At 34.3% G+C, this 16,806-nt stretch overlaps 1 protein-coding gene across 9 annotated transcripts in view; it reads right to left on the reverse strand.

Annotated features, from left to right (window-relative positions):
* The window catches only part of KTN1 (kinectin 1), a 118,714-nt gene that overhangs the window by 20,832 nt on the left and 81,076 nt on the right, over nucleotides 1-16,806 (reverse strand). For 5 of the 9 annotated variants that reach the window (XM_082848356.1, XM_082848357.1, XM_082848358.1 and 2 more), the window contains 15 exons: nucleotides 16,105-16,139; nucleotides 15,596-15,686; nucleotides 14,864-14,932; nucleotides 14,207-14,244; nucleotides 13,439-13,529; nucleotides 13,221-13,289; nucleotides 12,082-12,119; nucleotides 11,206-11,296; nucleotides 11,061-11,129; nucleotides 10,555-10,592; nucleotides 9,119-9,209; nucleotides 6,934-7,002; nucleotides 5,819-5,856; nucleotides 3,835-3,925; nucleotides 1,515-1,601 (listed from right to left, as the gene is read on the reverse strand). In XM_082848356.1, coding sequence (XP_082704482.1) covers nucleotides 1,515-1,601; nucleotides 3,835-3,925; nucleotides 5,819-5,856; nucleotides 6,934-7,002; nucleotides 9,119-9,209; nucleotides 10,555-10,592; nucleotides 11,061-11,129; nucleotides 11,206-11,296; nucleotides 12,082-12,119; nucleotides 13,221-13,289; nucleotides 13,439-13,529; nucleotides 14,207-14,244; nucleotides 14,864-14,932; nucleotides 15,596-15,686; nucleotides 16,105-16,139 — 1,005 coding nt within the window. The remainder of the gene's footprint in view (nucleotides 1-1,514; nucleotides 1,602-3,834; nucleotides 3,926-5,818; nucleotides 5,857-6,933; nucleotides 7,003-9,118; nucleotides 9,210-10,554; nucleotides 10,593-11,060; nucleotides 11,130-11,205; nucleotides 11,297-12,081; nucleotides 12,120-13,220; nucleotides 13,290-13,438; nucleotides 13,530-14,206; nucleotides 14,245-14,863; nucleotides 14,933-15,595; nucleotides 15,687-16,104; nucleotides 16,140-16,806) is intronic. The other 4 variants (XM_082848362.1, XM_082848361.1, XM_082848360.1 and 1 more) reach the window with 1 other exon arrangement.

Below are 16,806 nucleotides of genomic sequence, written 5' to 3' on the forward strand. Positions count from 1 at the left end.
GCTCTGTAGATCATCAGCCATGCGAGAAGCCATCATGCACTTGGTGATTAGTTCTGAAATATATATAAATTCTTAAATTCACCACCAAACACATGATGAAACAAATTCTAGCTTTCTTTTGGCATCATAATATGCAAGAATGCCTATGACAGGTGGCACATAACTTCTTGTAGGAATGGCATATTAAGAGTTTAGCACTTTCTAGATAACCAGCCTCATTAACAAAATAAGGCTAAAAGGTAGCTCGTAACAGTGAAAAACAAAGTTACAGAAACAATCAGAAACTATACAGAACCCCCACTGCTGACAGGGCTGACTGCAACCACTGACAATAAAATAATAACGTCCTACCTGGTCTAGATTTTTCTACTCTCTGGCTTAGATTTCTCTGGTTCCAATATCTGCCAATATCTCAAATTAAGGTTTTAGTGAAAATTAGGGCCTGATGAATAAGTATATAAGTAAATACAAATCCATTTACACTAAAGGAAATATAACTACAAACATGACTGATAAAAAAATTTATTAAAATTCTATTCTGCTTAAAAAAAAGTCCTTCAAATGTCACTAAGACTTACATTTAAAATTCAGCATATTACCTTAGCACACAAAATACTTACAGAATGCTGAATTGAATAACATAATGAACTTTAATTAACCCATATATGAAATTCAATAATTCTGTTCCACATTTATTCTTGGTAGGAATTTTCAAAGTGCTTGACTGAACTGGCACATTTATTTCTCTCAATCTTTAAAAACAGCTTCTCGATTACAATTCATTAGAAATCTTTAAATCCATGGAACAACTTGAACTCAGGGAGAATACCTTTAATCGTCTTTAAGACAGAAGGGGATATATGTTTCAGGAGCACTTTACGTACTCTGGTCAAGAGGATTATCCCTTACATTAATATTCCATACTAAACATAAAATGTGCATCATTACTGCCCAGATACTTCAAAACCTAAAGTTTAATTTTAATTCCATCTCTTCTAAGGAAGCATCCCCAATAACACACCCAGAATTGATCCCGTCCTTGTACTTCTGAAGACTTTTATCATTTTCCACCTTGTCTGAGTCATCTTGGAGTGCCTCAAAGAACCTAGGAGAGTCCACTGTGCATCACAGGTGCATTCTAGGTAGTCAAATGTGTTTGTTAATTCAGTTAGATTTTTTTTGGCTCAGGGTTTTCACCAAGTTGTCTTAATCAACCCAAGAGGTACACTCTAAGAAGAGCTTACATGGGTAGCATAGGCTTCCTGAGACTCATCAGCTTAAAGCAGTAATCACCAAAGCTCAAACAATCAAGTAATCACAACAAAACAGCATGCCCAAAATTAAAGCTTCAAGGAGTAGATGAAAAAAAGCAGAGATGACAGAGGTGATAAATGTGGATGATAAGGAGATTTTATATTCAAATTGCAGTAAAATTAAATGCTTTAGTCTGATTTTAAGACAAGCTGCAGATTTTCTCTGTTCAGTGGATTGTTTCTAGGAGTTAGCATTACAACCTTGGAAGTCTTGTTCACTTTGTCCTGCAGCATTTTTTCAGTTGATGCCAATGCTTCCATTGCTTCCCAGTTTTTCTCCCGAAGGTCCTAATCATTTTTAGAAAGAATGATTTCAGTTTATCCATTATTGAAAGATTTTTGCTTTTTGCTTCATCAGTATTTTGCACTGCATTTAACTGCTGCTTACTGCAAAATTATTTCAATGGGAAAATATGTATATTAGCAAAAAAATAAAAAGCAATGTTTAGAAGTTTGAATGAGAAAATAAAGATGCCCACTTCCCATGTTTTAGTATACACACCAAATATGCCAGCTTTAAAGTAATTACTATGCACATATAACAAGGAAGAAAAAGCATTCAAAAGTAAACACAGAAACCAAGATTACAAATATAATTTCAGGTACATAGAATATTAGAGAATTAAGGACAGAACAAATACACAAGTATTACAAAAAGCTTTATGTGTGATTTTTAAACAGGACCCAGTATCACTCATGGGACTTTCCACTGCAGCATAACATTTTTTTCTCTAAATATGTTTTATTGATTTAACACATTTCAAGTCTACCTAGGAATGACATAGGAATTCACTGTATTTCTCTATCTTTCTTGGCATGGTCAAATGTGCATACCAAAAAGCAACCTGACAGGAACTGTATGAGCTACTTGATCAAGGCAAACGAGGAGGCTAGAAAGAGAAACAGAGGCCTTTGGAAACTGAGTTCTGAAAGATCTATTTCAACAGCATTTCATTAGCAAATACTAATAAGGACAATCTGCTATATTTCAGCCTTTCTTCAGATTTAGAAATCTAAACAGATTAAAAACAAAAACTAAAAAGCCAATAATCACCATCTATTGAATGCTTACTTATGTGCCCAACACTGTACTTGGCATGTCACAAAAATTTTCATTAATCCTCATAACAACCCTAAGAGGTATTTATTCCCATTTTATAGATGGCAAAACCACAGCTCAGGTAGGTTAATAAATGTGACCAAGTGTACACAGCAAATGAGGGGGCAGAACTAGAATGGACTGACGTTGCAGTCTGCTGGCCTCCAGTGTCCTGGCTCTTTTCACACACTTCAGTGCCTCCAGCACTGCTGCTGCTGAGGCATTAGACTGGCATTACCATACCTTCCTTATCTCAGAATCCCGATAATAAAACACAGTTAAGATGGTAACAGTAATACTGGCAAATTGAGCTTAGGTTTTCTGGCCAAGCAATGCTATTAGTAATGTTACACAAACACACAAAGGGCAATTCACATACCTAATTTTGACAAACTCAGAGGAGCAGGAACATGTCAACTTGTTAAATTAACAAATTAACGCAAACTTTGAAAAATTAGCTTTCATTAGAAAATACCCGCTTAGATTTCAATAACATTTCTGACCTTACTCAAGTCTTAACAATGATACTTTTGTGTGCAAAAATTCCTCGTCTAACAAGAACGCTTGCATTCTACTTAAAGGTGTCATCCTCTGGTCGGAGAGAATTTAAGAAACTCATCTAAATTTACTACTTGTCAATATTTCACTATCCCTTCCATTCTAACCTAAATGTATTCAGGTTTTGAGCCCTCTAATATGCTTAATTACCAAAATTTGAAACGCCTCTCAATTTAAAAAGGGAGGTGGCAGAAGACTTTGAAAGACATTTCATTATTGAAAATACTAGGTTTGAATACTGGCATTATTTTCAGTTTACAGAAAGGCTAGCCCAATCAAAATAAGAATAAAAACCTTTAATTTTAAGATACTGAGCTGAAAGAATAATTTTTCCAGATAAAAGTTTAACAGATGGGCTTCCCTGGTGGCGCAGTGGTTGAGAGTCCGCCTGCCGATGCAGGGGACACGGGTTCACGCCCCGGTCCGGGAAGATCCCACATGCCGCGGAGCGGCTGGGCCCGTGAGCCATGGCCGCTGAGCCTGCGCGTCCGGAGCCTGTGCTCCGCAACGGGAGAGGCCACAACAGTGAGAGGCCCGCGTACCACAAAAAAAAACAAACAAAAAAAGTTTAACAGAAAGTCAACTATAGTTTAAAAAAAAAAAATCTGTAGCTGTAATAATTGTAATGTCAACATTTAAAATGATATTCAGACATGTACAAAATGGACTTTTCATTTATTCATTAAAAAATCCACTCTCTAAAGTGGTTTCCCCAATAATCCTCTCATAAAACCTACACACAAAACAGTACTTTCCTACAAAGATTAAGAAATCTAAAGTAAAAGTTGATTAAAAAATTCTTAACCATGATATTTCAGTGAAATAATAATAATAAAAGCTTTATTCTGAAAAAAATTTGCTTACATTGTTTTTCTTCCTCTGGTGTTCAACAGCATCCTTCAAAGAAGCTAACTCATTCTGGAGACCAGTTATTTCTTTCTCTCTTTCTGAAATTCTAAACCAGAACATGAATATATATAACAATATTTTAGGTAAACAGTGAACATATTATTTGTTACTACAATAAAAACAGCAAGTAGATGATGCTTTGAAAAATGCATTAACCTAACAGGCAAACTCTTTAAGCTTAACCAGTTACCACAGAAAGCCTATCCATGAATTCCTATTTTCAGAAATAACCTTTCAAATAAATTTTTACAATATGATATACTGACATTTATGCTAAAGAGAAATCATCCCCTAAGAAACAGTTCATGAATACATGAACAGCTGTAGTTGTAGTCACTTCTATTTTTATCTAGGGCAGTGAAGTAGCTATTTTCAGCGGAGTAAAAACTGATGTAGACACATTCCCTTAAATATTTTTTTTCCCCAGAAGGTAATGAAATCAATTATGACTTTAAGTGGCTAACCCACAATAAAAGCATAATATTAACGTGAGGTAGGTATTCTCTTTTCATTTTCAAAACAGTCTTGGGGGCTTCCCTGGTGGCGCAGTGGTTGAGAGTCCGCCTGCCGATGCAGGGGACACGGGTTCATGCCCCGGAGCGGCTGGGCCCGTGAGCCATGGCTGCTGAGCCTGCACGTCCGGAGCCTGTGCTCTGCAGCGGGAGAGGCCAAAACAGTGAGAGGCCCACGTACCATTAAAAAAAAAAAAAAAAAAAAAAAGAACAGTCTTGGGATTCATGTTTTTCTGGTTCTATCAAATAAGTTAGTTACTTCCCAGAAATGCAGAAAGAAATGGCAAAGAGTCACAATTTGATTCTGTAATAGCTGAGAGGAGGCTTGGGTAGAAAATTAAAGTACAAATCGCTCTTCCCTAAGAATAAAGCTCGATATAAGGGGTTGGCAAACTAGGGTTCAGGGCATGACCCACAGTCTGATTTTGTATGGCCCTTGAGCCAAGAGCTGATTTTATGTTTTTAAACAACTGTAGGGAAAAAAGGAAAAGAAGAATATGAAACTACGTGGCCCACAGAGCCTAAAATATTCACTGTCAGGCCATTTATAAAAAAAAGTTTGCTGACCCTTGCTCTATACAGTCAAACTCAAGACTCAATTTAATAGTAAATAATTCTAAACTAGTAAACTACCAACTGTGTAAACAAGTCAAGATGGAAGAACACACAGATATATCACTGAATATACTTCATGTGGTTGACATTTAACATGTTGAAACATACCAACTTACCTGAAATGACCTTAAAAGCAGCCTCTTAGAGAAAAATACAGACCCACAATAAAAATGTTTCAGTTAAAAAAAAAAAAACTACTTAAAAGAGAGTAACCACAAAGATTACAAGATTTACTTTTTTAATGCAGAAGCTAAACCAAAATGTGCACCATTCAATTCCACAAAGATATCAGGAGGATAATTGAGATAATTTAAGGTAAATCAGTAAAGCCTTCAAAATATAGTTAAATGTGATTAGGTATTTTCTGAATGCCTGAAAAACCAGTTATCACCCTCAACAAAATGTTCAAAAAGGGCCTCCCTGGTGGCGCAATGGTTGAGAGTCCGCCTGCCGATGCAGGGGACACGGGTTCATGCCCTGTTCCAGGAGGATCCCACATGCCGCAGAGCGGCTGGGCCCGTGAGCCATGGCCGCTGAGCCTGCGCTCCGCAACGGGAGAGGCCCGCGTAACGCAAAAAAAGAAAAAGAAAAAGAAAAAAAAAGGTTCAAAGAAATCCAAATATCATAAAAGGTACATTTAGCTCAGCCAAAGGCACAGCTAAAGCTCTAATGACCTACAGTCCAAGAAATCCAAATAGAACTGTAAAAATTAGGGGAGCATTTGCAGTTACATCAAATTGCTTATCTGAGTACTGTTTAGTAAATAAAAACAGTTGCCACGTCCCAAATTGTGAATAAGAATTATTACTTACACTTTTAATAGTTCTTCATGAGGGGGAAAAGAAGATGCCTATTAAAACAGTTAAATGTTATTTTCAAACACAGCTTTCTAGAGGACTTCAAAAAAATTAAATCTGTTCTCAGACTAAAACTGAGACAACACCAAAGGTAAAAATATCATATATTCTATATGCCATCAAAAAGTAATTTTAATAAAAACATGTACACATTTATACAATGTACTGAGTGCTAAATCAAATCTTCATTGTCACTATATTCTTAAACTCTTCATTTAACAAACATTTATAAATTTCCTATCATGTGCAAAGCACTGAGTTAATACCTTAAATTTTCATAATGCATAATTCATATTTGACTACACTAAGCTTCCAAAAGTCAAAAAAATACCATTAATGAAGGAAAAGTATGGAAAAGTTAGTTAACTTGCATGTTACAAAAATTTAATTTTACATAATACGTAAAGGTACATAGCCCTTCACATATGGTATTTATTCCTGATGACTACAATCTCCCAAACGAAACTACTATAAGCTTCTTGTCGACAAGGACTCTAATTCTTTTGTCCTTCAAAATACTTTCGAGTTTATCCATATACATTCATAATATAAATTAATTTAAAGAATATTTTGGTTAACATTATTTTTTTTTTAAATCACACATTTTATTTTTACCAAGCAGAATTATACTCTGAGAAAGTATTTTAAATGGTGGTAAACTATTACTTATAATATTACACATTTCTTAGTTTCTCTCCAATTATAGATGTTTTGTTTGCGGAAAGGGGAAGTAGGGTATACACATGTTTTTAAGCTGACCTCTACATGATTTTATCTGACTTGCTAAAAAAGGCATTCTAAAGGATCTGAAAACATACACACACAGATACATAACAGAGCTGGAATACAGATAGTAATGTTATTTGTGTATACTTTATAAATTATAGATTATCTTATCTTGGCTATAGCATAGCAAACTGCTTTGTTTTTTAGAAAATTTGATAAACACTTATAAATAAAACAACACATACTTTATTCTCAATGAAAAGGCAAAATGGTAATACTTATGGTCATGAGTCGTAAAATTTTTTACCACATAAATAAAAGGCAAGGCATCTAACAGTACCTACCTGTTGGTAGTTCTGCTGCTTAAGCTCCTCAATTTGTGATTTAAACAATTTGTTTTCATCTTGTACTTCCTATTTAAACAAAAATTAAACATGAACACATGGACAGAGCTTTTATTTTCCATATAAGCTTTAAAACGTATCATACAGGCAAATTCTACAATAGTGACAATTTTTAAAGGGTGTAATAAGCCCTATATTAAAATACATTATAATTGAGAGTCGATTATAAAATACATTATAATTGAGAGTCAAGAGAGTCCCCTGCCGATGCAGGGAACACGGGTTCGTGCACCGGTCCGGGAGGATCCCTCATGCCGTGGAGCGGCTGGGCCTGTGGGCCATGGCCGCTGACCCTGCGTGACCGGAGCTTGTGCTCTGCGATGGGAGAGGCCACAGCAGAGAGGGGTCCGCGTACCGCAAAAAAAAAAAAATTATAAAATTAGAATAATTCAATTATTCAGTACTAGCCTGGGAGTGGGTATGTCTCAATGGAAGAAAACAGGATCCAGAAACAGACCCAAACACATGTCAGAATTTACTACAGGGTGACACCTCAGATCAGTAGGGCACGTCCTACTGGTATTTTGGGCCGTATTTTCTTTATTATGGGGGCTGCCCACATACTGTAAGATGTTCAGCAGCATCCACAGCCTCCATTTACTGGATGCAGTAGCACCCCTCCGCCAGCTGTGATAACCAAAAATGTCTCCAAATATTGCTAAATGTTCCAGGCAGGGGACAGAGCCACTGCAGTCAAGTAATAATCGATTATTTAATAATGTGGCTAGTCTTTTATTTTTTTTAAGGTTGAAATGCTATTCTTATAACTTACTCCAATAAATTACATGTGAATAAAACATCTAAGCAAAAAAAATAAATTATAAACATAGTATTAGAAGAAAACACGTGAAAACATTTTTATGATCATAGAGTCAGAGATAACTTTCATTTGAAACTCAGCAAACTACTTAACATTTCAGTACATAAAAATTTCCAAAGCGGGGGGGGGGGGGGGGGGGCAGGAATTAAGTCAAAAGAAAAACTAAAATAAATCACCTCACACGACAAGAAGGCTAACTTCCCTTACTATGTTAAAAGGATCTTATAAATTAGTAAGAAAAAGTCAACCCAGAGGGGAAAATGTAGGAAAAATTACAGGCCAATTCATATACAAATGATGAGTGCTTAACTTCTCTATCAAATGCAAATTACAATAATCTGACCATCTTTCAAGCATAATATCAAATGTTTTCATCTTCATCAGTGTTGAAGAGGATGAAAAGGAAATGGCTCTCTGTTGGAGAGTGTAATTTAGTTGTTGTAGTCTGGTTGTTTAATTTAGTGCAATTTAGTTTAGTTGTAATTTAGTCTGTTGGAGAGTATAAATTAGTAAAAACACTTTGGAGGACAATTTAGCATTATATGACAAAATTTAAAATGAACCTACTTGGGAAGGAAAGGGAATGTGACAGAACCAACCCTTGGAGCATGAAATGTGAGCACAAGTATCTGAGACAGTGCAGACATCTAAAATTTCCTATTACTTCAAAACAATGTTTTGTAAGGACTTTCAATACTAACTACATGAAGATGAAGAGATACTATTTTCTATTTTAACTATCACTTTCAAGAAGGAAAAAACCCCTCTGCATAAAATCCAAAATCTCACTTGTAGGTATTATAAATACAGATATAGTATAGTAGCATAAGTATTGAAAATGTGTGTGTAAGGATATTCACCATAGAACTGTTGTAACAGGAAACACAACTCTAAATAATATAAGTATCCGTAAACCAGGACTGGTTGTATAAATGATAATACAATCATACAAAAGAATACCATGAAGCCATTCAACGTTAAAGATAAAAATGTGCTTATGTGGAAGGACCTCAAAAACATTATTAATTGGGTGGGGGGAGCAAAATACAAAATTGTGTATGATTAAATACAATATGTTTAAAAACTATTAAGTACACACACACACACACACACATTTTATGCATGGGCGCTTGCTCAAAAGATATATAAATAATTGATAGTAGTTATCTCTGAGGAATGAGACCCAGTATCTGGGTAGGAGGGAATGTCATTTTGCATTCAATTTTCTTTTGCAGTAGTTAAAATTGTTTTCAAACATGCAAAGACAGTAACTCACATGATAATTTTAAGTATAAACATATTTACCTGTAACAGCTTTGTTTTTCTAGAAAGATCACTCTCCCTTTCTTTTAGCACAGTTTCTAATCTCTTCATTTCATTTTCCTTTTCTTTCAACCTAGAATTTTTACAAAGACGTTATATTTAGTTAGGTGAATCGGTGGAGCACAGGAGAATTTTAGGACAGTAAAACTTTTTTTTATAATACTGTAATGATGGATACATGTCATCATACATTGGTCAAAAACCCCTAGAATGTACAAAAGGCGTGAACACTAATGGATACTATGGACTTTAGTTAATAGCAATATATTGATTTGCTTCATCAGTTGTAACAAATTACCACGCAAATGCAAAATGTAAATAAGAAGAAAAATGGGGAAGGAGGGTATACAGAAATTCTCTGTACTGCTCTCTCAATTTTTTCTGTAAACCTAAAAAAGCCCCCCCAAATATTATATTAATTTTCTTTAATGTGAGGTAGAAATAAATCTAAAATCATACTTTAATGATCTATATACCTACTACAAATAGGCCTCAAACGTCTCTAAGCTTTCTATTAGCAAATGATAGAAAAGCACCTTGACAGTTATATAATGCCCATAAGATAAACAGTTAGTTGTACATATGAGCAATCTTAGTGCCAATAAAGACATCTCCTTTTTCTCCATAAAGATAATGACCTAATTAATATCTTCAATATCTTACTTTTTTAAAGATACAGTTTCAAAGGGCCACTTCTTAAACATCAATAAAGACTGATGAGATTACATCAAAGGAAAAATCTCTTAAAAGTAACTGATAGAAGGCCAAAACAATGAAGTACAGATACCTTTCTTACCACTGTAGACTGATTTAGTTTAAGAAAACAGACTTCATAGGATAAAAATTGTCTAGGATAACATCTATTAAGACTGATACCTCCTATGCTCATCAGATTCAGTATTTTTACTAATCGGCACAGCATTAACTGATACAACAACAGATACTATTTTCCCCCAAAGGCAAGTTACTTTTATAGAAAGATTCAATATTCATTATCAAGATTATAGCTAAGATTATCTTCTGGTTAATTCAGAGATGTTATTCTTTCAAATACTAAAAATGATTTTGATTTGAAATAAATTTAACCTCTCTTTATAATAATTACATACTTCATTTAGAAAGAGAGAGAGAGAGAGAGAAAACTTAAATAAAACTAACCAGTCTATATTAGCAGAAAGAGCATCTCAGAAAATGCATTTGAAGGATTTGGAAAAGATAAAGTCTCCAGGTATCAGAAAGCATTTGAAAGGCCTCTGTTTTATTATACCAAACAGAGATTTAACTTATTTGCCCCTGGACTATAATTCCTACTTAACAAGAAAGTTAATAACTTAGAAGAAACTCATCATAATATTCAAGGACAGTCTAGAAAATATTGAGAAGTTCCTCTTTAAAATGCTGGCTAAAAGTATACTTACACAATCTCAAGTTCTTCAAATCGTGAGGCAGAACATGCCTAAGAAACAGATTCACATTTTTAATTATAACATGAAAAAGATCAGGTTCTACAATATATTATCTATAGAATCACTCACCAGTAAAATAAAAACACAATTATATGTGGTAAATTTAAGATTAGGCCATTCATAAAACAAAGAATGGATTTTCTTTATTTAACTTAATTGTTAATATCCATTTGTTAAAGGATTACAGATTAATACACCAATTAAACACAGACTTAAAAATGAGAATAAGAGTCCATCTGAAAAAGTAAGGAGAGGAAATTCTTTCAGACTTAGGTTGACAAATGAGGCAGTAGTAGACTTGACAGGAATAAAAGTTATTTTATCAACAACAAAACGATACAACAGTAATTTTTATGGCAAAAAACTCAGAGAACATATTAACTTCTTTGCTTCCTAGTACAGTAAAATAAAGCTTCCCATGTTTTATAAAATATGCTGGTAATCTGTTTATACTATACCTCTCGCAAGTTATGTTGTGCTACCTCCTGAACGTGAGCTTTCAAAGATTCATTTTCTTCTTGAAGATCCTGAAGAAGAATAAGTCTAAATAAAAGTGATATTCAAGTATAAAAAAGGTGATTACTATTGTTTTTAACTTCTCACCTGTAACCATTTCCCTTTATTGGCTAGGTCTTTCTCCTTCTCTTCTAAAACAGTCTTCATGGTATTCATCTGTTCCTCCTTTCCTTTTAATCTAACAATAAATTAAGAACTATCAGTGAAAATGTTACATGATTAAACAAAGTAAAAATACTGGAGACTGGAAAAGCGTATTTTAGGTTGTACTCATAACCCGAACTGATTAAATAAACTAAAAAATAAATATTTCAAGTATAAAGGCATATAAGATTTTGGAGATATCAAATTAAGCAGTAGCTCTACTCCCACCCCTTAACACCCTGTTTAAGTCAATACCAGCAAATTTAGCTTATCACAACTAGTTTGGGTATGAAATATATAACCAGTTTCACAGTGGCTATTAAAATGGGCAAAGAGCAACATTGTCAGTTGAAGGTCACATTCAGATTATAAAGCAGAAAAATAAGACTTCCACTCTAACCCCATTCCCATCAAAAAACCTATAGGTTAAATCCTAATGAAAAATTTAAGACTTTGAGGCCTTTGTGAGATATAATTTGATGGGTTTTTTGTTTGTTTGTTTGTTTGTTTTGAGGTATGTGGGCCTCTCACTGTTGTGGCCTCTCCCGTTGCGGAGCACAGGCTCCGGACGCACAGGCTCAGCGGCCATGTCTCACGGGCCCAGCCGCTCCGCGGCATGTGGGATCTTCCCGGACCGGGGCACGAACCCGTGTCCCCTGCATCGGCAGGCGGACTCTCAACCACTGTGCCACCAGGGAAGCCCGATGTTCTTTAAAATATTACTTGAAATCAAATAAAAAGGAGCTACAATTTTCATTATAATTATGTTTAACTTGTGGAAGAGAGATATTAAAGGGAAATGAGGCAAATGGTACTTACAAGTTCTGAAGTTCTTGAACTTGAGAAGTGATAGATAACTAAAATATAAAGAAAGAAGCAGAAAAAAAGCAATTCATAATCCTTTCAGTTTACCTTAATAGGCTTTATGGTAAACCTTAAAATGTGCACACTTCAAATTACAAAGACCTAGCCAAAACAGAGATGACTTGATTTCACCTTCTCGACTCCAATGACAGTAAGAGTAATAAATTAAAAATGGGGGGGGGGGTAGAAGAGACAAGGAATATGGTTATGAATAAGTCTAAACAATGTGATACTTTTTTAAATTGTGAAAATTAGAATATTAACTGTCCACATACCTCCCTATCTTGTCAAAGCGCTTTTTCTTCCCACTCTTCAAGGCCAACTACTCAACAGTACTCTATATTGTCCTTTAATCTCCTCTTCTTACCATACACAGTTCAATAGTACCTTTCATTCCCCACTGCCTTCTCACAGTCCCTTCAGATCTTGGCTTAGATGTCAGTTCCTCAGAAGGAGACCTTCCTGAACTCTCAGTCTATATTAGGAATTTAATCTTCTCCTCATACCCTATTTCATTCAACACATTATCTCCAACCACTAACATAGTACTTTGATAAGCAGGAGGAACTGAATAAATATTGAATGAATCTGTTGGTTGGATGAATGAATGAATCATCTCTTCCATGCAATCTCACCACTTTTTTCAATCAAACCTTATCAGATTATATTCACCAAAACCACCCATCTATTTCCAGTAACCACATCTACCTCTGAAATCCCCCAATGAAATCTGTACTTTATTCTATAGGCAAAGGTTGAGCAATACGTATTCTATAACAAAATGTTTTGGAACATGCAGTCAAAAAAAAAAAAAAGGTTTACCAAAGTGTTTTTTTTTTTTAAGTTGGCAAACTAAAATGAAACATTAATATAGAAAACTTTCCAGAAAAAAAACTTTAAACAGTTAAAAGATATGTTGATTAAAATATTAAAACATTTTCTCAAATCAGGCAAAAATAATAAAAAAGCACATAACCCAATATACTTACAGCACACTACTAAAAGTTTTCTTCTGAGTAACAGAAAAAAACCAAATAGTTCATTAATACACATACACTAATGAATCTGTCATGCTATGGCTCTGGGATTTTTACCTGTTGAGCCTTTTCAAGCTGGATATTTCCTATTTCTTCTTTTAGAGCCTCTATTTCCTGTTTCAAATCCTTGACAATGACAAAACAGACAAGATTGGACAATGGAAACACAGAAATTGACATAAAATGCAATGTACAGACAAACACATGAAATTAAATGGTATTCACTAAAGTTGATAAACAAAAAAGCAAAACATAAGTTTTCTCTCTCTCAATACCTGAATAGTTTTCTCCTTATTAGCAACTTTGAGAAGTTCAGCTTCCAGAAGCTCTTCCACAGACTTGATCTTTCCATCTTTTTCATGGATCCTTAGATAAAGAAATGCATTATTAAACTTCGAGAGAAATCATCAAGATCCACCAACTAAGATATAAAAATAGTACCAAATCATTAATAGGCTCACCAAATCAACTCTTCCCATTTTAAGTAAAAGAGCAACCATATTTTGCAGACAGAAGGGGAAAAAAATACTTAAAGCTCTTCCTAAATGAGAATTAAGCAGTAACTACCAGATGGCTGAAGCCTATGCACGCAAGGAGAAGCTGGTGACATGTTTCCAAAGTGCACAGGGAATATAAGATTTGTACCCCAAAGAATACTAAGGAGAACTGAGTTCCTCTCAACAATATAGGTTTCTGGGCTCTGAAAGCTATGGCAAAACTTACATACAATTATGGTATTAAACTTTATAGACACTTCAAGAAAACAACACATACAAGGAACTGATCTCTATCCAATATAACCTGTTCATTAACAGTTCCTAGTGCAGAAACAGAAAATTAACAATTTGATGCCACAAGTTAATAAATGGAGTCAATCATGGAAACTGATTTTTTAACAACTGCACTGGGAAAGCACAGCTAAGTCTCCTTATTCCAGCAATGAAAACTCCTAGCCATCTTAATTGCACAATAAAACAAGATTTATGAGCACTAATAAAACTGGACCAAAAGAAAAAGACCAGTTTAATAATGTCATTACTTACACTTTCTTAAGTTCTTCAACTAGAGATGCAAAGGAAACCTAGAAATAGGAAGGTATCCTACTTGGTAATTTGCTCAAAATATAAATGGGCCATAAATAGAAAAGTATGTTGTTCTTTAAATTTTCCACTACACCAAAACCCCGGAAAAGTAAACCTGGGAAGTAATTCTTTCTAGATTTTTTTAAATGTCATAATTATGAAAATGAAAAGCACTTTGAAAGTAAGCAGCTTTAAAGCTACTTATGGTAAGTGTAGGTCAAAAGAAAAACCAATAGATAAATATTAAAATTATTGACTCAATGATTCTAACCAGATAAGGAGAAAATAGGAAATTTCCTAACTTCAGGTAACCTCTTTTACTATTATTTAGAGTCTTACTTTATATATGTATACTCAAAACCTTTTATCACTATAGTAACAAGCAATGACGTCCTACCTAGAATACTCTATCCAGTGCCTGGCATAAAGTAAGCATTTAATAAATTGCAGCTTCTATTACTGATAATCAAGTCACCAATCATTCACAGATTAAAACTATAATTGACAAATTCCATGTTGGAGAAGGGAGGAACAAAAAAAAGGCTTGCTGCTATATTTGATAACAGGTTTGCCCAACGTTTAAAAGAGAATGGTTGCAGGATCTACTAAATATATTACCTGATCATTTTGCTTGGCCTTTAAGTCTTGAACTTCTTTTGTCAGAGATGAATTTTCTGTTCTTATTGCCTTTTTCAAAGACACATAAGCACAACATACTTTTATTTTCTGAAAAAACAGCTAGCTTCTCATTTTTCTCTAGCTGCTTCTTTTCCTCTCTGAAGGCCCAGAAATCTCAGTTGCTCTATATGTCTACAATTCTGCAAATGGACTTTAATTCAATTATCCTCACAAGTATTTCTACTTATGTTTCCACAACCTGAAAACCACACAGTCAAGTCACTTCTCTCCCTAAAATCAAATACACCTTTTACCTTATTTCTTCCAGCAATCCTATCCAAATTAAGTTAGTTAAGGCTAATGATAATCATAAAATAAAACTGCATTCTCTCCATTCTATGGCCTCCAATACTATTTCATGAACTTATCAAGTCCACTAGTTATTCTTGTAACTAGTTGTTGTTTGGTTATAATTTGGGCATGAGTGGAGGTGGGGGAGCATATATTACAAACCATAACAATAATATCTACATCATTAAGGCAGTGAATGCTATAGGTAACTACACATTTTTGTATTTATAATAAAATCTTAAATTTAATGAAAAAGGACATCATATAAATTCATAAAATGTGGGTAACTAAAAGGTATGGGAAAAATATTACACATTACAGTAAAACCGCTTCATGTTCACTGAATAATCGTAAGGAAAACAAATATACAAAATTCTTTACATTCAGTTCTTCCTCTTTAGTGGCCACCTGAATAAGTCCAGTTTCAAGTAATTCTTCTACAGTCTTCAACTTCTCATCTTTTTCTTGAATGCTGAAATTATAAATTTAAAACACATGTATGAACTATTTTTCAAAGAAAACAATATGATTTCTAAATAAATATTTTACATGGATCAACTCCTATGCCCATTTTTCCTTCTAAACTTTCAATTCTAGAAAGGTTTCTAAGGATCTTTGGTCATGGTCCAAGGGTAGTCCCTCTTTACCAAAAACTAAACTGTATTCAAGTAATGCATGCTTACATGCTAGCCTAAACAAGTAAATCATGGCCACACATGACACCCACAAACTTAATGTAATTCCAAATCAATCAATAGTACACCACTCTCTTCCATTATGAAGTACAAAGAGAATTTTAAGAATTTAGATTAATATAGTTAATAATTCTGCTATCTCACACTTGGTAGAAATGAGTCATTAAAATATTTTTAAAAAACTTAATCTCTTACCATCTTTCCATTTGTTCCAAAACATCTTTATTAGGCTAAAATAAAATCACCAAAAAAGAAAAAAAAAAGATTAATTTTACCAAGTCTGCATGAGGTAAAACTACTTCAGAAATAGAATTCTATTAGTATTAATTAGATCCAAAATTTAGGAAGATGATCCATGTTTGAAGACTGCTAATAGTTAAAGAATTACTGAATTCAGAAAACACAAGACAGGGGCGTCCCTGATGGTGCAGTGGTTAAGAATCTGCCTGCCAATGCAGGGGACACGGGTTGAGCCCTGGTCCGTGAAGACCCCATATGCCGTGGAGCAACTAACTGTGGCCGTGTGCCACAACTACTGAGCCCACGTGCCTAGAGCCCGTGCTCTGCAACGAGAAGCCACCGCAATAAGAAGTCCGCACACCGCAACAAAGAGTAGCCCCCGACTGCCACAACTAGAGAAAGCCTGTGTGCAGCAATGAAGACCCAACGCAGGCAAAAATTTAAAAAAATAAAATAAATAAATTTATAAAAAAAGAAAAGAAAACACAGGACAGAAAAGACAAGGCTACACACAAGACACAGAAAAAGATGAAGTATAAAATGGGCTGGCAAAAATGAACTAGTCCCTTGTAAGTTTTTAATTACTATAAAAGAAATATTAAGGATAAGCAGAGAATTTGCTCCTCCTTTACATTAATTCTTCAAATCTAAAATTCC

This window comes from Leucopleurus acutus (genome assembly GCF_964270905.1).
Source record: "Leucopleurus acutus genome assembly, chromosome: 1".
Taxonomy (NCBI): domain Eukaryota; kingdom Metazoa; phylum Chordata; class Mammalia; order Artiodactyla; family Delphinidae; genus Leucopleurus; species Leucopleurus acutus.